General features: G+C 36.0%; 1 protein-coding gene across 5 annotated transcripts in view; it reads right to left on the bottom strand.

The window, feature by feature from the left end:
- The window catches only part of ICA1L (islet cell autoantigen 1 like), a 43427-nt gene extending 19533 nt beyond the window's left edge, over positions 1-23894 (bottom strand). For 2 of the 5 annotated variants that reach the window (XR_012374596.1, XM_025850562.2), the window contains exons 1-8: positions 23743-23890; positions 22356-22479; positions 20592-20790; positions 18526-18651; positions 17059-17157; positions 15494-15576; positions 13228-13271; positions 1875-1949 (exon numbers count right to left, since the gene is read on the bottom strand). Coding sequence is in view for 4 of the 5 variants with exons in the window: in XM_025850562.2 (XP_025706347.2) it covers positions 1875-1949; positions 13228-13271; positions 15494-15576; positions 17059-17157; positions 18526-18651; positions 20592-20790; positions 22356-22402 (673 nt within the window). In the remaining variant the exon portion in view is untranslated. Of the gene's footprint in view, positions 1-1874; positions 1950-13227; positions 13272-15493; positions 15577-17058; positions 17158-18525; positions 18652-20591; positions 20791-22355; positions 22480-23742 lie in introns of those variants that run through there. The other 3 variants (XM_073879983.1, XM_073879981.1, XM_073879986.1) reach the window with 3 other exon arrangements.
- Positions 23895-24536: the final 642 nt, after the last annotated feature.

The following is a 24536-nucleotide window of genomic DNA, read 5'->3' as shown; positions in this document are numbered from 1 at the left end:
ATAAAATATCAACAAATTAATGCACAGTGACAAAGTGGGACTTATAACTGGAATGCAAAGATGGTGTAATATCAGGAAACCTATTAATACAGCTCATCATATTAATACAGTTAAGAAGAAAAATCAAATAATTGCTGGCATAGATACTGAAAAAGCTGTTGGCAAAATTCAACAACCATTCCTAATAAAAACTCTTCAGAAATTAGAAATGTATGGATACTTCTTTAACTTGACAAAACATATACCGCATATCAAAAACCAACATCCTAATTAATTCAGAAACATTATAGGAACTTGCACTAAAATCAGGAAATGCCCACCACTATTTAACATTGTTCTGGAGGTAGTAACTAATGCAATTAAACCAAAGAAATCAATTACAGTAACAAGAATTGGTAAAGAAAGAACAGGGTTATCTCTTATTTGCAAATGACATGTTGGTATACCTGGAAAACCCTAGACAATCAATGATAAAACTAACTCAAACTAAAAAAATTCAGCAAGGTAGCAGCATATAATATTAACATGCAAAAAATCAATACCAATTATATACACAAAATAATAACCAGTTAAAAATACAATGGTAAAGGGGCACCTGGCTGCCTCAGTTGGTACACAACATGCGACTCTTGATCTCATGATCGTGAGTTCGAGCCCAACGTTGGGCATAAAGATTACTTAAAATAGATATATATTACACATATATATGTATATAAGACACATATATACATATATATGTATATGAAAAGAAATATAAATATACATATGAAAAGAAAACCTCACTTATAATGGCAACAAAAAAATAAAATACTTAGAAATAATAAGAACTGCTCAAATCCTCTATGAAAAAAACCATATAAAAGATATACAAGGAAATTTTAACAAATAGAAAAATGTCCCTTGTTTCTGGTCAGGATGTCTAAGCACCATCAGGCTGTCAGTTTTTCACATTTAATGTGATCACCATAAAGGTAACAATGAGCCTTTTTATGGAGCTAGACAATATGATATAAAGTTTCTATTGAAAAATAAACATGCAAGAACAGCTAAGAAAATGATGAAAAGGATACTAGCCCTCCCGGATATAAAAACAAAAAAGAAAGTTTCTGTAATTAAAACCACATGGCACTGGCGCATGCATGCATCAATGAAATATAAAGAAAGTCCAGAAACAGACCCAAGTACATATAGAAACCTCGTATATGATTGGAAGTTATCTCAAATTCCTATGGCAAAGATAGCATTTAAAAAAATGATAATAAAAGGATGCCCACTTGCAAAATGATAACATTTAAGCCACTGCTAGTACCATATGGCTAAATAAACTCCAAGTGAATTGGAGATCTAAATGTAAAAAATAAAAGTATACAAATACTAGAAAACAGCATAAATGAACTCTTCTAACCTGGGTTTTGCATATGACAAAAATCAAGATCCAATAAAAGAAAAGATTAATAAATTTACTACATAAAATTAGTTTTAAAATTTACATGCAAGAAACAACTACATGAAAAGTCAAAAGACAAGTGACAAAGTGGGAGAAAATATTTGCAACATAAGTGATTGGGAAAGATATTCAAAATAGTATTTACTGAGTGTCTACAACTGCTGGATGGTGGAGGTACACCAGACGGAGACAGACACTGTCCCACCAGTCCTCACAGTTACACAGATACATTTGGACAAGGGCCCAAACATATAAAACAAATAATGACTTCATTTCCATTGTGATGTGCTACAAAATAGAAATAAAGGGTTGTATTCCTGTGTAGAGACCTATACAGGTTTTAATGTTAAGGAAATAATTATTAAATTAAAACTAAAGAATTTTAAATAATAAATTATCCATATATAATGAAATTATAATTTCTTACCATTTTCAGAATTAGAAAACTGAGGTGCTCCAAATTCTCTTATTTGAAAATGTTTTTCCTCGTGATCTTCGGCTGCTGAAACAAAAGCACATAAATGATAAGCTAGATAAGGAGAAATCTAGCATGCTTATTTACTGTAATATTTTATAATAATTCAGCCTAGGGGCGCCTGGGTGGCTCAGTCGTTATGCATCTGCCTTTGGCTTGGATCATGATCCCAGGGTCCTGGGGTCAAGCCCTGTGTCAGGCTCCCTGCTCGGTGGGAAGCCTGCTTCTCCCTCTCCCACTCCCCCTGCTTGTGGTTCCCTCTCTCATTGTGTCTCTCTCTGTCAAATAAATAAATAAAATCTTAAATAAATAAATAAATAAAAATCACTCTTTCATATTAAAAATAATAATTCGGCCTAAGTGTGCAATTGACCAAATCAATTTATAATACATATAAAATGGAGATGTAAAAATTTAAAGAATTACTTTAAAAAAATCACATTTGTGTGTATGTGTATATACATGTGTATTTGTGTGCATAGACAGTCCCCTACTTATACTGGTTTGACTTACAATTTTTTGACTTTATAATGACACAAAAGAGATACACATTCACTAGAAACTGTGCTTCAGATTTTGAATTTGATATTTTCCCAGGCTAGTGAGAATACAATACTCTCTTGTGATGCTGGGCAGCAGCAACAAGCCACAGCTCCCAGTCAGCCATGTGCTCACAGGATAAACAACTAATACACCTACAACCTGCCGTACCCATAAAAACATTGTTTTCAGTTTCAGCATTCAATAAATTACATGAGATATTCAATACTTAATTATAAAATAGGCTTTGTGTTAGATCATTTTGCCCACCTGCAGGCCAATGTAAGTGTCTGAGCACGTTTAACAGAGGCCAAGATAAGCTATGATGTTCTTATGTTAGATATAGTAAATGCATCTCGACTTATGATTATTTGCTTTTTTTTTTGGTATAGAAAGAAAATACCTTTTTTATTTTTTTGATTAAAAAATTTTTTTTATTTTAATTCCAGTATAGTTAACATACAGGTGTTGTATTAGTTTCAGGTGTTCAACTTAATGATATTTTCAATTTACAATGGGTTTATCAGGACGTAACCCCATCTAAAGTTGAGAAAGATCTGTAATACAATATATATAATTTATATATATATGTGTGTGTGTTTGTGTGTATACACACACAAATAACTTTATAATACCCATAGGTATTCAGGTCCTTTGTTACATCTATGTCCCCTTGAAAATTAAAAGTTTTCACATTCCATGTAAATTGGTACAGCTACTATGGAAAACAGTATGGAGGTTCCCCCCAAAATTAAAAATAGAACCACCAAATGATCCAGCAATACCGCTTCTGGGTATTTTATCTGAAAAAACAAAAAAAACCACACAAACAAAAAAACCAAAAACCACTACCTCGAAAAGATATATGCACCCCCATGTTCACTGTGGTATTATTTACAATAACCAAGACATGGAAACAACCTAAGTGTCCATCAATGGATAAATGGGTAAAGAAAATGTATATACACACACACACAATGGAATATTAATCAGCCATTAAAAAAATGAAATCTTGCCATTTTTAACAACATGGATGGACCTCATAGATATTATGCCATGTGAAATAAGACAGAGAAAGACAAATACTGTATGATCTTGCTTATATGTAGAATTTAAAAAACAAAAAGACAAACAAAAACCAAGCTCACAGACAGACCAGATTTGGTGGTTGCCAAAGGCTGGGGATGGGGGGGGGTGGGCAAAATAGGTAAAAGGGGTCAAAAGGTATAAACTTCTGGTTATAAAATGAATAACAGGTATGTAATACAGCATGGTGACTAGTTAATAATACTGTATTGCATATTTGAAAGTTGCTGAATAAGTAAATCTTAAAAGTTCTCATCACAAGAAAACAATTTTCTGTGTATGGTGATGGGTATTAACTAGACTTATTGTGGGGATCCTTCCACATTATATACAAATATCAAATCATTATGTTGCAAATCTGAAACTAGTATGTCATTTATACCTCAATTAAAAAAAAGTTTTCACATTCAGAAGCCTATCCCTTCCCTGGTGGACTTGTGTCTAATTCTGTATTCTCTGAAAGTCCATTTTATGTTTTATTCTGCTTGATCTCCGTGTCTCTGCACAATAGATACTTATTTTATGTGCATAGTTGTAAGCAGCTTCTCTGCATTCCTCATCTCCACCAAAGTGAGAGTAATTTCATGTGAAGGGAAAGATCAAACATAAGTGCTAAAAGACAGCATACTCCCAAAGCTCCCCAGGCAAAAAAAAATTGTTTAAAAAAAAAAAATCTCCAAGTTTGGGGTGTATACTGAGACAAATTATGCCCTATCATTAATTTGGGATCCAGTTGCCCACATAATTTACCTGTACCTCATTTACAACCCAGTATAAACACATAGACCAGAAAAAAAAAGCAAAGAAAAACAAAAACAAAAAGCCCGAGATTTTGACATCTTTAACTATTATCAAGGATACTTTATAAAGAGATAATGAAATGTAAATGTCTCCTATGTAAAACATGAATCGTGTTGCTGTATAGTGAGCTTAGAGGGTGTAATACATCTAAAGACAAGGTAGTAATATCTCTACTACACTCTTCTTAAAATTTGATGCTCAATTTGGGATACTACAAAAGAAAATGGAAAAAGTTAAGTCAGCTAAAGCAATCAAAAGAAAACCAAAATCAAAAGAAAGGTATAAGGAATTCAGTGTTATTTAGCTTTAAGATAAAGAAGCAAAGGATAAATTAAGTTCAAATAGTATAAAGATGGTTTAAAACTACAAAGGATAAAAAAACAGACTATCAGTAAAGATTTCAGTTGAACTTTGGAAAAATCTGAGTATGGGAAAGAGATTCTGGAGGTGGCTAGAAAAGGAACTGAAGAGGAGAATAAGAGTTTGAGGGCAGGGAAGGAATGGGTGACAGACAGTCACACGCCATGGAAATTTTGGTAAGCTACAGAAACAGAGTTTGGGGAATGGAGAGGTACTAAAGGATCTTTAAGGAGATGTTGCTGTATAAGACACAGGTTAATCTCCCTCCTCTCTCTTCCCCAGAAACCTTTAATAATGATCTGCTTTACTCCACATTGCTTTTGGTACTTACATGGGGTTTGGTTTTCTTTCTTTCTTTTAAGATTTATTTATTTCTTTAAAAGAGAGAGAGCGTATGAGTGTGTGGGGAGGGGCAGAGGGAGAGAAGCAGACTCTGCTAAGCACGGAGCCTAACATAGGGCTCAATCCCATGGCCCCGAAAACACGACCTAAGGCAAAATTAGGAGTCAGACACCTAACCAAATTGAGAGAAACCAATAAATAATAAAGACACCCGACCAAGGACTTCAAATATGTGTATTTTTAGATATAGATATGAGACAAAAGGTGAGAAAGAACAAAATACTATAAAAACCAACGAGGCACAGACTTGTAAAATAAACAAATAGGACTCTTAGAAATAAAAAGTAAGCTTGCTGGGGAGGTGGGAAACTCATATAGATTAAACAGATTAAATGCAAGAAGAGAAAATCAGTGAAAAACAGACCTGAAGAATTTACCTAGACCTGAAGAACAGAAGGAAAGGAGATGGAAAACATGAAAGAGAGGACGAAAGATATGAAAGATGAATGAAAAGTCCAACATAAGTTTACTGAGGTTCCAGAGGAGGAAATAGAGAAAACAGAGGAGAAGCAATATTTTAAAAGATAATGGTGGAGGTGTGCATATTTATCATATAAGAAAAAAAAAGATAATGGTTGAACATTTTCCAGAACTGGTAAAAGACACAGATACAGGAAATACAACTTATACTATGAAAGATGAAAAAACAAAAAAAACTCTGCACATTTAGACACATTGTACTGAAACAGCAAGAACACCAAAAACAAACAGCATATCCTAAAAGCACCCAGAAAGAAAAACCAAATTCACTAAATAATTAGACTAACAGAAGATTTCTCAACAGCCCAGGGAAAGCAGAAAACAATACAATATTCACAAAATGGTGAAAGAAAATACCAACCAACCTAAAATTGTTTACTGAGCAAAACTGTCTTTCAAAAATGAGAAATAACAATTATTTCCAGACAAACATAAGTCAAAGTTCACCACGATGGCATCTTTAGTTACAGAAAAGGAAAATGAGATCACAATGAAGATCTGAAATATATGAATAGTAACAAAGGAAAAATACTGGCAATATATAAATAACATTTCTTCATAAAAAAATACTTTTTATTGATTTGTGGGAGATCACAAAAAGAGAAATAAAACATTGAAGAATAATAGTTGGTGAAGTGAGATGGGAGTGACTGGGTTTAGTTTAAGATCTTTGTAATATTTTGGGAATACTGAGATAGTCATAAACCTAGCCTTTATTTCAAGTATGCATTATATGGGCACCTGGGTGGCTCAGTGGGTTAAAGTATGCATGATCAAATTCAAGGGAAATCACCAAAAACAGAAATAAGATGTGTAACTTCCAAACTAGTACATGGGAAAAAGGACTAAGAAATCTTTAATAACAAATGAAAAAACCTTAATCAATCCAAAATAAGGCAAAACAGGGGACAAAATAATGGGGTGGAAGAACAAAACAAAGAGAAAACAGAAAATACAAATCCAAATATAAATCATGATGATAAATGTAAATGGACTAAATTCATCAAACAAAGGAATGACAAACTGATATATGGGGCCTTTAAAAAAAATTCAGCTTAATTTATAAGAGACACACCCTAAGATATAAGAACATGGGAAAGTTGAAAGTAAAAGTGCAGAAAACGGTATACAAAGCAAATACTAACAAAAATAAAACTACTTAAGCTAAGCTAATGTCATACAAAGGAAACTATAAACCAAGAAGTAGTATTAGGGACAGAAGGGGTCATTATATTAATAACAGATTAATTTGCTAAAGAGATATAAGAATTCTAAACTGGAGCACCTGGGTGGCTCAGTCAGTTGAGTGACCAACTCTTGGTTTCAGCTCAGGTCATGATCTCAGGGTTGTGAGTTTGGGCCCTGTGTTAGGCTCTGTGCTCAGCACAGAGTCTTCTTGAGATTCTCTCTCTCTCTGCCCCTACCCCCCACTTGTGCTCCCTCTCTCTCTCTCTCTCTAAAATAAATAAATAAGGGGCTCCTGGGTGGCTCAGTCGGTTAGGTGGCTGCCTTCAGCTCGGGTCACGATCTAAGGGTCCTGGGATCAAGCCCCATATTGGGAATCCCTGCTCAGCAGGAGCTCTGCTTCTCCTTCTCTCTCTGCTGCTCCTCCTGCTTGTGTTCTCTTGCTTGCATGCTCTCTCTGTCCCTCAAATAAATAAAATCTTTTAAAAAAACAAGTGGATTAAATAAGTAAAATCTTTAAAAAAACATTTAAACTTATATGCAACTATCACTCCAAAATCTTCAAAGTATATGAAGTGAAAAACTACAGGAAGAATGAAAATCCACTTCAATAGCAGAGATTTCAAAACACATTTCTCAATTATTGATACATCAAGTAAATTAAAAATTAGTAAAGATACAAAAGACTTAAAGCAGCACAAATAATTAGCTTGATGTAATACCTATATAGGCTCCTGCATTCAACAGTTAGAAAACACATCAAGCATATGGAATATTTAGAAAATTCGTCCACTTCTTAGTCTATAGAGAGTGTCCCAATAATTTAAAGAATCAGTATGACAAGGTTACATTCTCTGACCATAATGGTTTAAGTTTAAAAATCAATGACAGATTAATTTCAGTATCTCCTTAATTTGGCAATTTCAGAAACAATTTAAAATCACTCATGGCCATAGATGACAGAAGATATAATGAAAAGTTTAAAACAATTTAAACCAGATTATAATGAAAATACTATATATCAAAGTTTATGGACATCCATACAATGGATTAAGCAATAAAAAGGAAGTACCAACACAAGTTGTGTCATGGATGAAGCTCAGAAGTGTTATATGAAGTGAAAAAAATCAGACACAAGAAGAACACATGATTCTAGCTATATGAAACGTCCAAAAAAGGATTAGGAGTGAAAATGGGGATTACAGCAAACGGGTGTGAGGGATCTTATTACTGAGGGGACGAAAATGTTCTAAATCTGACTTAACAGAGATGGTTGCAATGCTCCATAGTAACTAAAAATTACTGACATATACAACTGAATGAGTTTTATGATAAAGAAAATATACCTCAATAAAGCTTTTTAAAAAAAAACCTGTGGGAGGGGTGCCTGGGTGGCTCGGTTGGTTAAACGGCTGCCTTTGGCTCAGGTCATGATCTCAGGGTCCTGGGATCGAGCCCCGCATCGGGCTCCTTGCTCAGCGGGGAGCCTCCCTCCCCCTCTGCCTGCCACTCCCCCTGCTTGTGCTCTCTCTCTCTCTGTGTCAAAAAAAAAAAAAAAAAAACACCTTGTGGGATACAGAAAAAGGGAAATTTTTAGCCTTAAAAAAACTAAAAATTAATGAAACAGAAAGATTCAATAGACAGGTTTAACAAAACCAAAAGCTGATTTGTTGAAAGAATAAATAAACCTTTAGCAAGATTGATTAAGAAAAAAAGAGCGAAGGAACAAATAAATATTTGGAAATAAAAAGTAGACATAACGGGGCACCTGGATAGCTCAGTCGGTTGAGCATCTGACTCTTGATTTTGGCTCAGGTCATGATCTCAGGGTTGTGAGACTGAGCCCTGCATTAGGCTCCAAGCTCATTGAGTAGTCTGCTTGGGATTCTCCCTCCCCCTCTCCCTCTGCCCCTCCTCCCACTTGTGCTCTTTCTCTCTCTCTCTCAAATAGATAAATAAATAAAATCTTAAAAAAAAAAAAGTAGACATGGGGCGCCTCAGTCGTTAAGCGTCTGCCTTTGGCTCAGGTCATGGTCCCAGGGTCCTGGGATTGAGCCTCACATCGGGCTCCCTGCTCTGCGGGAAGCCTGCTTCTCTCTCTCCCACTCCCCCTGCTTGTGTTCCTTCTCTCACTTTGTCTCTTTCAAATAAATAAATAAAATCTTTAAAAAAATAAATTTTTAAAAAGTAGACATAATTACTGATACAGCAGTTTTTAAAGATTGAATAATGCTACAAATGAATGGTGAAACTACAACAATATCCATTATATTTCATCTGGGCCTTTTAAAAATATGCTCTCTACTAGAGCATGGGATTATATATGCACAAGAAGCTAACCTTTTGAACATATACTTGAAGCTATGTTAGATATACAAGTCCATGATTATTATGGTTTATCAACATGGTCTGTATCTGTGTGTACATTTAAAAATGCCTCTTGCATTAACAGTACACCTATCGTGTAGTTTATGTAGTTTATAAGTATCTCTAGTGTTAATATCTCTGTAAGGCAGGAGTATATGACTCATATTTCAGATGAGAAAAATGAGAGAGGTAAATGACTTGTTTTTAAAAGCTGGCATTCAAACCCTGATTTTTCTGGCTCCAAAGCTGCACTGATTGAATACATACTGATTGTATACATAATATGTATTTATTAAAAAAAATAACATGTATTGAAGTATGAGGAAAAGCTTGAAACTTAATCATACCACCCTGTGAAATAAATGTCTACATTAAAAGCCCTTATCTTAGAGAAAATCAAAATTCCCTAAAGAAAGTAAGTAGACCTTCTAATGAGGTACTGCTAGAAAGCTAACTCATTGCTGAGTATAGCCTCCAGTCCCACCTGACCAGGAAGCCTGGATTGAGACCCTGGGAAGTTACAGAGCATATCCTACCACCCAACCAGAAAGAGAAACAAGTCAGTAGCCCCAGCCGAGTATGAGGCATAACCTCCTGCCTAGCTCACCAGGAAGCCCTCCGTGACCCCGGGGAGCATCACAGTGCAAACTCCAGTCTATAGCCCTGCCTGGCACTGAAGCCACATGGATGGCCATGCTCAATTGCTGAGCACAGCCTGCAGTCTCACCCAAGCAGGGAGCCCCGTCAGGGATCCCACTCAGTTGTAAAACACAGTCTCAAGCTCTGCCCAATCATGCAGTAAAGCACGAGGCCCACTCAGCTAGGAAGTATGGCCGGCGATCTTGCCCGACAGCAGAGCACAGCCACCGTCCCACCTGATTTAGAACCCAGCCTCTGCAGTCCTGCGGGTTGCAAAGCACAGGCTGAGGCCATATCAGACCATGAAGCCCCGCCTGAAAAAAGAGGCTTGGCAGTGGCATCATTTGATCAGACATGACTGTGAAGCCCAGCTAGTGACCCTGCCTGACCTCAGAGCACAGCCCCTTCCCAGGGATCCCAGCCAACAGCACCACTTAAACACAAAATGCAGCCAGTGGGCCTCCCCCAACCTCAGAGCATGAGCAACAGCTTTGTCCAGTCAGATACATCAGCACATTGTAATCATATTGTCAAAAGTCAAAGAATTTTTAAAGCAGCAAGAGAAAAGTGACTTCTCACGTATGAGGGAGCCCCTATAAGACTGTAAGCAGATTTCTCAGGAGAAACTTTGTAGGCCAGGAGAGAGCAGTATGATATATTCAAAATACTGAAAGAAAAAACTCAATGAAGAATACTATACCCGGCAAAGCTGTCCTTCAGAAAGAAAAGAGAGAGAAAGCCCTCCCCAAACAAATGAAAGTTGAGAAAATTCATCACCACCAGACCTCCCTTACAAGGAAGGCTAAAGGGTATTCTACAAGCTGAAATGAAAGGATGTTAAATAACCTCCAAAACTGCACAAATGTGTACAACTCATCAGTAAAGGTAAATATATACTCAAAGTCAGATTCTATAATATTGGAAGAGTGGTGCATAAATCACTTTCAATTCTAGTTTAAAAGTTAAAAAAACAAACATTAAAAATATAACTACAATAATTTGTTACTGGAAACACAATAAAAAAGATGTAAATGATAACATTAATAACCTAAAATGTCAGGGGGAGGAAAGTGTAGAGTTTCCATATGCTTTTGAAGTTCTTATCAGCTTAAAATAGGATGTTATAAATATAGATCATGAATGCATACAGAATTACTCAATCATATAAAAGAATGAAATCTTGCCATTCATGACATGATGGACCTAGAAGGTATTACGCTAAGTGAAACAAGTCAGAGAAAGACAAATACCATATAATTGCCCTTATATCTGGACTCTAAAAAAAAAAAAGCAAAACAAAACAAACAACAACAAAAAGAAACACACACAAATATAGAGAACCAATGGTCGCCACAGCAGAGTGGGGTGGAGGCAGAGGCAACATACATAACCAGTACAAACTTCCAGTCATAAAATAGATAAATCACGAGAATGGGAAGTACAGCACAGGGAATACAAACAGTAATATTGTAATAACTTTGCAGGATGACAGATGGTGACTACACTTATCATGGTGAACATTTTGTAATGTCCATAACTGTCAAATCTCTGTGTTCTGTACCTGAAACTAATATAAACTTTTATTTATTTGACAGAGAAAGAGAGAGAGAACAAGCAGGGACAGTGGCAGGCAGAGAGAGCCCAGGAGAAGCAGGCTCCCCACTGAGCAGGGCTCAATCTCAGGAACCTGGGATCTTGACCTGAGTCAAAGGCAGATGCTTAACTGACTGAGCCATCCAGGCGCCCCCAATACCTGAAACTAATACATGTTAACTATACTTCAATTAAAAAAAAAAATACTAGGGAAAAAACTCCCTGACGTTGGTGTTGGCAATGATTTTTTTGCATTGGACACCAAAAGCACAAGAAACAAAAGCAAAAATAAAGAAGACTACATCAAACTAAAAATCCTCTGCACAGCAAAAAAATAACAAAACAATCAACAATCAAAAAACCCAATCACACTGGCCACACACAAACCCAATCATCTATATGATAAGGGGTTCCTATCCAAAATCTGTAAGGAACTCATAACTTACTAGCAAAAACAAAATAACCTGATTAAAAATGGGCAAAGAACTTAGATACACATTTTTCCAACCAAAGAAGACATATACACAACACATACACAACACCACTCATCAGGGAAATAGAAATCTAAACCACAGTGAGCTATCACCTCACACTTGTTAGAATGCTAGTATCAAAAAGACAAGAGATAGCAAATGTGGGATAGGATGTGGAGAAAAGGGAACACTTGTGCCCTGTTGGTGGGAATGTAAATTGGTGTAGCCATTATGGAAAGCAGTATGGAGGTTCCTCAAAAAATTAAAAACAGAACTACCATATGCTCCAGCACTTCCACTTCTGGGTACATATATCCAAAGGAAATAAAATTACTATCTTAAAGAGGTATCTGCATCCCCATGTTCATTGCACTATTATTTACAATGGCCAAGACATGGAAACAACTGAAATGTCCATCACAGATAAATGGATAAAGAAAATGTTATATATATATACATATATAGAATAGAATAGAATTGAATATTATTTACTCATAAAAAAAGGAAATCCTACTATTTGCAATAACATGGATGAGTCTGGAGGACATTACACTAAGTGAAATAAATGAGAGAAAGACAAATACTATATGATCTCACTTAAATGTTACATCTTAAAAAGTCAAACTCAGAAAGAGAAAGTATATTGGTGGTTACTAGGGCCTGGGAGGCAGGAAAAACGGTGAAATTTGGTCATAGGGTATAAACTTCTAAAGATGTTTAAGTTCTTAAGCTAAAGATGATTAAGTTCTGGGAATCTAATGTATAGCATGGTGACTATAGTTAACAATACTGTATTTTATACTTGACAGTTGCTAAGAGAATAAATTTTAAATGTTCTTGCCGCCAAAAGATACATAGTAACTATGTAAGGTGATGCATGTATTAACTACGTTTATAGTGATAATCATTTAGCAATATGTACATATATCAAATCTTCACACTGTACACCTTAAACTTATAGTGTTGTGTATCAATTATAACTCAGTAAAGCTGGGGGGAAAAGAAATCTAACTCAAAAGTGTTTATATAGAAGAGATTTATAAATTGACTTAACATGTTTTTTAAATGAATGGATATTAATACAATCTGTTTTAAAAGGTTGTGATGGGGCACCTGGGTGACTCAGTCGTTAAGCGTCTGCCTTTGGCTCAGGTCATGATCCCAGCGTCCTGGGATCGAGCCCCACATTGGGCTCTCTGCTCCGCGGGAAGTCTGCTTCTCCCTCTCCCACTCCCCCTGCTTGTGTTCCCTGCTCTCGCTATCTCTCTCTCTGTGTCAAATAAATAAATAAAATCTTTAAAAAAGAAAAAAAGGTTGTGACAAACTGTTTGACATTTCAAATGTGATCATTTCACATTTTAATGAATTTACCATCTTACCTGGTTCATTTCCCAAGCTCACTTCCTCATCTGACAAAACTAACCTAAAGTAAAACCAAAAAACGCAAAGATTTTGGTTAAAATATACTTGGGACTCATATTCTGCAGTTGTATATGGTTAAAAATATTTTTAACTGAGATGACATATAAAATAGTTGTCTTGTAGATAGATCTAAAATCTGAGACAAATGTCACTTCTTCTCTAGATCTACATAGACTATGAAAATAATCCTTCATCCCTTATTCTTTCAACAACAGTTACTGAGTACCGATGAAACACCAGGTACTGTGTTCAGTATTATAGGCACCATGCTAAGTACCACATCATAGAGAACATCTGTCACCAAAGTCATGGAGTATGAGGTTTAGTTTTCAAGCACTGAAGCATTTGCTCAATAATACTTGGGATCTAAATAGAGGGAATGAAGAATTGCAGGAAAAATGGAGTACTCTATTTTGAACAGCAAAGTGATGTTTGCAAAAGAAGATACATTTGCCTAAAATATTCTCAGTCAGTACTAACTTTGGATATTTATATCATCCATGTGCAATAAAAAATTTGACAAAGAAGTTGATTTAGGCATTATTCCTGGGGTGTAACCTCGCAATTCTAGTATTAGAGGCTGTTTTTAATAAATCTTTAAAGATACGTAAAAAGCAATACAGGTAATCCCCTGCTTTTCAAAAGCTTGCATTATGCTTCTACAGAAGACCTACGTTCGTACCCACCTTTGCTGACTGAAAGAAGCCCAAAGGGGATTTTCACTTTTACAAAAAAGGCAAAAAGCAAAAACAGCATTAAGTGTTTGTTTAGAGGCAGTGTGCACACTGAGCAGTGACAGCAGCACCACCAAGCTCCTTCCCTGGGAACGACACTCGGCATCTCCGCGCTAAGCCACTACATCTCTGAACTGTGTCTGTGCACATCTGTGCTTTATCTCCATTTATTTTGTGCATACGTTAGCAAGATGTGTGCTAGGGTGTCAGAAAAACCTAACAGAGGTCATTTTTTGGGTCTAGGAATACTCAAAAAATTTTTCACAAAAATTAATGGTAATTGCTTCTTTGCCTTATACTGTACCGGCTTACGAAATATTTCATTAGGACCCCTCACTTTCAGATAGCAGGGGAAACCTATACAGTATTTATTTGCAAAAAACACAGAAATAAACCTACAGAGCAAATAGATACTAATAACTTGGAATGAAATTTCCAATGACAGCATATATACATGGCTTTTTAAACAACTTAGATGGAAGAGAAAGTAAAGTGCTTTGGACTCTGGGTTAACTCAAAAGGTAGTTCTCATAATGCTGAAGATGCATGAGAGGATTTTAAATAAAACTTACATGAAATGTGATAATGGAAAATATTTACTAAATGAATGTATTTCATGTAACATAGGATTGTAAATGTCAATGTATAAGTTTCATTTATAACTACACATTTGATTAATCTACATCTAAATTGTTTATATATTCAAAGTAGCCAAAATATTTGTTTGGATTTCCCCAGAGAGAAAAGAGGGACATGCTTATATCCTGAATCACCTTCCACTCAGCAATATATGGTTTGTCACAGTTCAAGTCTTATTTCTGGGTTTGTTACTACACTCAGTGCAATCTAGTTAAAATGAGAAGTGGCAGCTCTGAAAGGAAAACAAAGGTACGATATAATAAAATGGAAAGAGGCAACATAAAGGATGTGCATAGCAAGAACCCCCATTTTCATGTAACCAGCCCCAGTCCCATTTGTGTTGCTCTAGAGACAGATTTTCAATAGCTTCTGTTTCATAGCTGCTGGCACTTGTCCCTTTCTCTTTCAAGCTGGCCCTTCTGGGATTCACTAGGTAGAGGCTCTTACTACAAAGCTCACTCTCCCAAACTATAGAATTTGGAGTTATCACTCCAATCTGTTCTGTACTCTTATCATCAACTTTGCCTGCTATGTTTAAAATAGGGGGAAAAATAAGGCTTCAAAACAAATGTTTACTATTAACTGGAAAAATGGGGCACCTGGCTGGCTCAGTCGGTAGAGCACCTGATTCTTGATCTCGTGAGTTCAAGCCCCATGTTGGGCACAGAGCTCACTTAAAAAAAAAAAACCCTTAAAAATACTAATTGGAAAAATGACATAGAAATAAATATTCAGGAAGTCAGAAAAGAAACAACTCTTTCCAAATATATTCTGTATCAGTATCCACAGTTTCCAAATATATCATATATCATGTATCATTATCCATAACACCATACTTCTGCCTGCTTACTTATTGAGGTTTTCAGTGAGAGAATTGTTTTCTATTTGTTCTTTGTGGTCTTCAGTAAGCTTGCTTGGAGTGTCTTGTAGTTGCTAAGGACAAGAAATTCAACGTTAAGTAGATGGAATCTGTTTCTCTCTTTGTGCAAACAAAATGAGAATAAAAATTTTAGAGAATAAAAATTTTAAAGAACAGGGGCGCCTGGGTGGCTCAGTCGTTAAGCGTCTGCCTTCGGCCCAGGTCATGATCCCAGGGTCCTGGGATCGAGCCCCGCATCGGGCTCCCTGCTCAGCGGGAAGCCTGCTTCTCCCTCCCCCACTCCCCCTGCTTGTGTTCCTGCTCTCGCTGTCTCTCTCTGTCAAATAAATAAATAAAATCTTTTAAAAAAATTTTTTTAAAGAACAAAATAGGGATAATTATGGAGACTAGAGAGTGAGAGATATGGGAAATATATGCTAATGTAATTGAACTTAGCCCTGTGTCCCTGTTTATCCTGGTGCCTATGGCAGCCATATAGCCTGTGACATGGGCTAGCCACAGGGTTTACAAGTCTGTCATATGCCAAGGAAGACACACTGTGTTTCTGGCTTTGACTGCAATGCTCTAAATATGGCTAAAGATTTTCAACTTCATCTGAACAGAAATTAGATATTAAATTTGCCTAAAAACACAGTATGCTATCCAGTAAAACACTGATATAGAAAAAAATAAAAAACCAAAACATACACACAACAAAAAAACATAAAGACTAATACAAGGGTATCTATTAGACTGGAAGATGCTATGTCAGAACATGACCTAAAAATCAACACCAAGCCCCAGGAATATACAGGTGCAAGATATGAATCTATCACAGATTAACACATCTAGTTTGAGTAATCTCAACAATAACATTTTCAAGCTCTATTTAAAACAAGGCAGAATGGTAAGTTCAAAGGCACTGAAACCTAGCCTACCTGAATTAAAGAAATGATTACCATGGTGTGACTCTGCTAGATAAGCCATATGCAAAGAAGATTGACAGGAAGATATGCAAATGTTAAAAACCTGAGAGTACCTTTTACATGTAGGCATTACAGAAAGAGCTGATCTAATATAATACAGTAGTCTCTTAAGCTGGAATCACCCATAATTTTTGCACCATGAATCACATCTACAACATGAGTATAAAAGTAAAGCTAGGAAATTTTTCTTTAACTTCTAAAACTGTCAGGTAGGTACTCTGGTTGTTTTTGAAAACCAATGACCATTTTCCATTGCTTATTCCTCCGAAGTTTTTCTTTTCCATAACTTTTTATCTCGTTTGCATTTTAATTTTCTTTTCTCTTGCTCGCTCTTTTACTCCCCGCCAACCCCCACCCAATATCTTGAGCCCACCAGCAGTATTCTCATATTTGTTTAGTGTTGCTGGTAGCACTTGGAATCAGGGAAGTACAGAAAAATGACTGGTAGAAGGAGTGTAGAAAAATGTTTCCCAATATTTTGTAAATTCAAAGTTAGGTTTAGCACAAAATAGTTTCAATATCCAAATGAAGTATAATATATCTAACAAAAGAGCATGGAAAGAAATGTACCTTGAGAGCTACAAAATCATATGGATGGAAACCAGTACAGGCCCCATGGATCTGGGACATCAATCGGGCTGTTTTCTCCCAGAATCCAAGCAGTGTCCTCTGCAGAAAAAGAAAGGTTGTCACTACAGTTATGATTTTTTTCCCTGCTATTTTTCCTCACTAGTGTAGGTAGATGAATGGTTGCTGAATAATAAGCACTAGGAAGTAAAATCAATTTCCAAGTTTGAGGAACCAGAAAGCAATGTAAATAGTAATTCTGCATAAGAACTGGCATCTCTCAGCATATATATGTGCCTATCTGTATACAGCACTGGAATGTACACTGGAGTCAGCCAGAGAGTAATGCTAGTAGATTAGAACACCTTCTGAAGAGTCCAAAAGAGAAATGTTAAAAGCATAAAAATACCATATTTGTATTAGGGGTATAGTGTAAATCTTTATGTTGGTAAGCATATATAAACCTTTATTAATTGGGAAAAATAGTATATACCACTAAATTTAGTCTTTCATTTAGGGCACAAGAAAGACCAAAAAAAAAAAAATGTGTTCTCAAGCCAACTCAAGTAATTGGACACTTTCCTTGGTGCTTCAAAGTTCGTATTCAAAGTGGACTGAGTGGAGAGAATAAAGGAGAACTGAACTAATAGCTATTGTGTTTCAGGTGTATGCTACATGGATTTGCAGATACTTTTATTTTTAAGTGCATCCTTTCTTGACTCCTGAATTCCACAGTACTGAACCAAAAGAGGTAGATTTCCTACAAGGCCCAGTGAATGTCCATTCCCTTTAGTTTATTATTCTTATCTTATGTAAATACAGTTGATTCTATTTCGCCATTCATGAATACATGTTAAGATTAGTCACTGCTACTAATTAACATCTGCTTTACTCACTGCGTGCTGTTTATGTGTGACCTGGGGTAGCAGAAGCACAGATGAGACCGCTGAGGTTAAAGTGGTGGGCGACGGTGACTTGGCAGAATGAAAACATGGGACCCAGCATGGGAAAACTTGGGTTTTTAGCCCAACATTGTCATTTACTTTAATTCTCCTAGGTTTCATTTCCCTCAGCTACAAAATGACAGAAACATTTTAAACTATTGGGCCACAGCATCTTTGCTTCAAATGAAACTGTGTAGAAGTTCAAAGTGGAGTAGTTCTGGGTGAACCAGGGTTAATGAGCTGTGAATTCTGCCTCAACACCCCCCACTCAAACCTAGAAGGCCCCAAAGTCTCCCTCTCCTAGGACACCAAGGGGAATAACATGAAGATACAGGAGTTGGCAATCCCGAAGGTCTTTTTCAGTCTAGAATTCTACGATTCTCTGTCATAACCTCAGTAAGTCAATTTTCAAAGTCAAAGGAATCTGATTAATCATGCAATTTTTTATACCCTTTAGACAGCTTTTAAAAAGGAATCTCACCACTCATCTTTACTGCAAGGGCATGCTGACCATGGAGGTGGGTACCTGGTAGGTAGTGAGGGAGTGAGATAACATATTGCAGCGACTAGCTCCAAGTAAATCCACTTTCTGACAAACGTCCATCTTTAACTTGTCAAAAGAAGCTTTGCTATTTCTCACTTGGATCTGTACCTGCAACCACAATAATATTTATTATTATTACTGATAATACAGACATTACCATACAGGCTCATGATACATACTTTCAGACAAATGAAATTGTAAAAAAAGAAGACTAATTCTCTTTCCTTGTATTATTATTTCATGATTAATGGTAAAGATTTTGGCTATTTTTAGTAATTGTAGGAGATTCTTTCCAGCAGGTATCTTTATGCTGAGAAAGTATGCAGTGATAAATGGAAAGTATATAGTTAAGAAGAAAAAAACCTCACAGATTCCAAATAAAAAGAAATATCCAAAACTATTGATGGATAATACTTAGCTAATAGAAGAATGAATGGAAAGGGGACATAATTAAAGTGTTGAGAAGCAGTAATAATAATTCTGAATCATGGAGATACATTAATAAATTTAAATATAGGTCTATCATATTTCCTATACTTAAGGTAAGTCATATGTCACCAAGTGGCATGAATATTCAACTTTTAAATATACTTATTCAGTCATTCAACAAGTATTTATAAGGTATCTATTATGTGCCAGGCACCGGGATATTATGGTGAACAAAACAATGTTCTTTCTCACCATCCCTGAGTGGGGAGGCACAGGAAAAAACAGTAGTAAATAAATACATAAGATAATCTCAAGTTGCAAAGATAACATGTAAGTGAAAAGAAATGACTACTTTTGGTAAGATGATCAGGGAAGCCTTTGGTGAGCTCATGCAAGATGTTTGAACTGGGACAGAAAGATGATAAGTGAGCCATGCCAGGATCATTCCAGGCTCAGAGAAAAGCAAGGACAAAAGTCCTGGGTGTGGGAGGTGGGTGAAGAGCTTAATATGTTTGCAGAGCAATATGGAATAGTCTAGAACATATTCCTTCCTGGGGCACGGAAAGGGCTAGAGTATAGGAAGTGCAAGATGTGGCTGCACAGGGACCAGGAACCAGACTGTGCAGGGCTATCTGGGTCCAGATAAGTTTAGAATCCATTCTTTTTTTTATTAAAATTTAGGTGAAATTCAGATAATATAAACTTAACCATTTAAAAAATATAAAATTCAGTGACGTTAATGTATTCACAATGTTGTCTGAAAACTCCTTTGGATTGTATTCTAATTGTCATGGACTATAAAGGGGAAAGAATAACAGGTTTCTGTGGCCTATACAGCTGGTAGAGAGGCTCCATCAATAATATGATTTAGGGACGCCTGAGTGGCTCAGTCGTTAAGCGTCTGCCTTCGGCTCAGGTCATGATCCCAGGGTCCTGGGATCGAGCCCCGCATCGGGCTCCCTGCTCCGCGGGAAGCCTGCTTCTCCCTCTCTCACTCCCCCTGCTTGTGTTCCTCTCTCGCTGTCAGATAGATAAATAAAATCTTTAAATAATAATAATAAATATGATTTGTATTATACGTACTCTAAAATATTTATGAAGTGAAGGAGTGAATTTTATTATTCATATATGGTAAATTTAGGGGATACAATTCATAAGTAGTTTGTTTAGCAAAAACGTAAGTCCATACATACTTTAAAGGTCTGTGGTCAAACTATGTATTGTAGCAGAAGAAGAATCTGATAATCTTCACTTTTTCTTATAATAATCGAGTTACCTGAATTTTTACTTAAATTATTTTTTCCTCATTAATAAACTATTTCCCCCTCCTGCAAACAAATCCCAAAGTCCAGGGAAGCAACATTTAAAGGGTAGTGACAGCTACTGTGAGAGGGATTAAAAAAAAAAATTAATAGAAAAGGTTGATGGGTGGGGATGTCACTCAAAGAATTAAAAAAAAAAGTGTAATAACCTTTTGTACTTCAAAGATCTCCAAGCAACCAAGAATTTATAATATAATGTGTTTCAAAAATAGCCTGATAATTTATGATCTTGATTCAATTATTCTGTGTAAGTTCAATAGGTTTATCAAGTAAAGGAAAGGGAAGGCATTTTCATACTTTTCTGAACTTTTCCATTTGTTTTAGGGTGTCTGGGTCCAGTTCTTGGGACACATCTTTCATCCACAGCAGGGCTCCTCTGTATTCTGTGCGCGCTTGTTCCATACGATTGATTGTCATCAAGGTATCAGATACCGCCCTTTGACTGAATGTTTCTACTTCTTGCTTAAGACGAGACAGAGGAGTAAACAGGGCCAATCTAATGGCAGAGAGGTAAAAACCAGAGGGATGTACACCCCATAAACAAAACAAAGTAAAAACAAAGGTTTAAAACCATAAAGCATATCTGCTGTCAAGATGAGTCTAGGGGCGCCTGGGTGGCTCGGTCGTTAAGCATCTGCCTTCGACTCAGGTCATGATCCCAGGCTCCTGGGATCAAGCATCGGGCTCTCTGCTCAATAGGGAGCCTGTTTCTCCCTCTCCCACTCCCCCTGCTTGTGTTCCCTCTCTCGCTGTGTCTCTCTCTGTGAAATAAATAAAATCTTTAAAAAAAAAAAATGAGTCTATAAAATAGGAAATTATTAAGATGCCTAAGGAACTTTATTTAGAAAGCAAATAAAGATCATATAGCCAACTCTGAATTGCTAATAATGATGTGTCTGTCTCCCTTTTCTTATTTTAAGAAATATATTATTTTTGCAACATTTGGGATGTTAATCCATGTATAAATAACCTGCCAAGTAAATCTGCCATTTAGAAAAGAGTTCCATGGGTAAAAGAGATCCTGTATTCACAAAGCATAATCCCATAAATAGAAAGCCTTTCATGTGACAAATTGAGGTAAAACCTAAGCATAGAAAAGCAGATAAAATGCTAGAAGAACTAATGTGTTGAGTTCTCAGCAGCTGAGGATGAGGACAAAAAAATCAAGAATTTAAGAAACAAATCAAACCCAGCTCCTCTAGTCTGCATTTTTGACTTAGTGGCACTGAAGGGCCTTGTACTGAGTGTTCCTTAATGATGGGCTTTTGCACTGATGTGGTGTTTCAGAATAAAGCCACTTAAGTTATACTTTGTCATTACAGGTCTGATAAGACCTGTTTTTATTTTTCTTCTGAAAATGCAAAGATTTTGGCTGTATTTAGTAAATGTAGGAGATTCTTTGCAACAGGTATCTTTATCTTAAAAATCTGTAAAAATGATAAATGCCAAATAATTAAGAAAAAATGCTCTCTGCTTAAAAAGAAGAAAAGTTCTAGGGGTGCCTGGGTGGCTCAGTCATTAGGTGTCTGCCTTCGGCTCAGGTCATGGTCCCAGGGTCCTGGGATCGAGCCCTGCATCGGGCTCCCTGCTCGGTGGGAAACCTGCTTCTCCCTCTCCCACTCCCTCTGCTTGTGTTCCCTCTCTCGCTGTGTCTCTCTCTGTCAAATAAATAAATAAAATCTTAAAAAAAAAAAAAAGGAGAAGGAAAAGTTCTAATGTACTCCTAGATAGTACAGTATCCAAAACAAGAAAGAAAATAATTAAAATATACATATTTTTATATGTATGTACCTGTTATATTAGACCACATAAGAAATTTAAATATAGGCTTAAAGCCTATTTCTAGGAATTAAGCAACCTACAATGTCCATTTTTAAGTAATTCTTTTACATACAAAATAAATAAGAGTTAGGCATCAAAACAATTATATGCTGTAATGTATCTCTCTTTTAACTCTATACTGGAATGATCAGTAATCTTTACAGATATGCAAATTTAGAAACATAGGTCAAAACTATCATTTTGACTATAGATTTAAGGATGATGTAAAACATAGTAAACCTTTGCTTGGCTGAAGAACAGAGTGCCTTGCCAGTAGCATCCATCATTTTACCAGCTTGTGTTGTATCCCGTTCTGCTTGAAACTTTAAAAAGAGCCCCAGTTCATTTTCTTCCTCTGATATAACTAGGAAAAAATTACAGTATAGTTAATTGTTTCATTTCATCATTTGTTTAAAACACACAACTAAATTTCTCACAGCAATAATTCTCTATATGTTAAGAATTACTTGGGGGAAGGAGAGGCTTAATTTAAATTTAAATGCAAATTCCTGGGGCTCCACTTCCAGAGATTCTGATTATATCGGTCTTAGGATCTGCTTCCTCCCACCTACAAGTGCTCCAGATGGTTTTGATGTAGTGAATTCATGGACTTTGCTTTTGGGAAAGTCTGATCTTTAGTGGAAAAAAAAAAGATTCCAAAATGACAAAACCACAAATAATCCATTAGCAATTGTGCAGACATGCATTTTAGGATCATTGCCTCTTACAAAGTATTCGTATCCTATTTAAACTTAACTTAATCTTGACTCCCACCCTGGCTCAATATTCCAGGCCCACAGACATCCACAATTTTACTGAAACCCTAAAAGTTGTCATGTAGTATACTACTACTCAGTGTGTGGTCCACTGACCAGTTCCAACCCAGAACCATCTGTTACCAGCCTGTAAGAAGTACCAAAACTAAGAAGCTGTTTAGAAACTTACTAATTTGAGTATTTTATATCTGTTGAATCTAATAATAATAAAAAAAGTGTGCTTATATTTTGCATGTCTTCTGTAATTTCATTTTTCTAGAAATTAATTTTTATTGTCTATTATAAAAGTGTCAGTGTACAACAGATTGAAAGTAAAACACGGAACAAAGGTGGTCTTTGACCACAAAGTTTTAGAAGTCTGACTCTCTAATCAGAATAAGACGAATAAGGGGGGGAGCCCATAAAGTGTTCAAATTATAAGCTTAAAGTGACAAATGACTAACGTCATGCCTAATTTCACCCTGGTTTACTGTTGGAAAAGCTAAAGTTAAAAACTGAAAGGGAAAGGGGTGCTGGCTGGCTCAGTCCGTAGAGTATGCGACTCTTGATCTTGGGGTCATGAGTTCAAGCCCCACGCTGGGCATAGAGCCTACTTAAAAACACAAGCAAACACAAAACAAACTGAAAGGGAAGTCCCTCAGGACCCCTGAGGGAGCAGCAGAACTCAAGCCCACTCACATGCTAGCTCCCCATTCCCACTGCTCCTCACTGTCGCTTCTTTTTTATAAGGAACCATTCACAGAATTGTTCAGTAAAGTATTGTTTTTACATTAAATATTTCATTCTCAAAAAAGTCAGTGAATTATTTATTTTAAATGAGAATTATTGGATAGATATCTAGGATTTCATACCATTGAGTCTTAGCTGATATTTCTCAATTATCTTCAGAAGTTCAGTGCATGTCTCTTGAATGGAGTGAAAAACCTTTGAAATACAAATTTTATTAGGACAATCTAAAGAACCACAAACAAATATAACATATCTGTTATAAGCACTTCAAAAGCACATTTTCTTGTAAGTGTTATGTCTGTTTTCCTTGACTTAGATGTACTTCAGTATTGGTTTTATCTTTGATATAGAAAATTTAGATTCCCCCATTTAGATCCCCCCCATGAGGGTTGGAAAAAATGGTGATAAATACATGAGGACTAATAAAAATTTATAACTGTGGAGTTTGTCCTCCCCTCAGCTCCAAACTATCTAAATAGCAAAAATGTAAATCCAATATAAACTGTATCAAATATTGCCAATTACAGATGAAAAGAGTATAGATAACTTTAGAAAATGTTAACTCTCAATCTGGCTTTTCTACAGTATTATTTTAAGCATAACATGTGAGTGAATTACCAAAAAAATTAAGTAATGTATTACAACATCAAAAATAAATTACTTTTGGATTGTTTTTGTTTGGAATTTTCCCTTCATTACTACTGTTACTAATAGCTAACAGAAAAATAAAACATCCAGTAGACACCCATTTCAAAGTAAGCACATGAAAATTTGAGATTTGGACATACTGTACACAGAAGGTAACTCTTCACACATATCTAAAAATTTATAAGTTAAAGTCATTTACAAAATCTGGGATGTTTTATTACTTTTTTTTTTTTGCCCCATTCTCCATTCTATCTCTCCCCTCCTTCTT

This window comes from Callorhinus ursinus, unplaced genomic scaffold, assembly GCF_003265705.2.
Source record: "Callorhinus ursinus isolate GAN/ISIS: 27379988/994484 unplaced genomic scaffold, GSC_fseal_2.0 scaffold2, whole genome shotgun sequence".
Classification (NCBI taxonomy): Eukaryota; Metazoa; Chordata; class Mammalia; order Carnivora; family Otariidae; genus Callorhinus; species Callorhinus ursinus.
The sequence above is the reverse complement of the archived record's forward strand: the minus strand, read 5'-3'. Positions and strand labels throughout refer to the sequence as shown.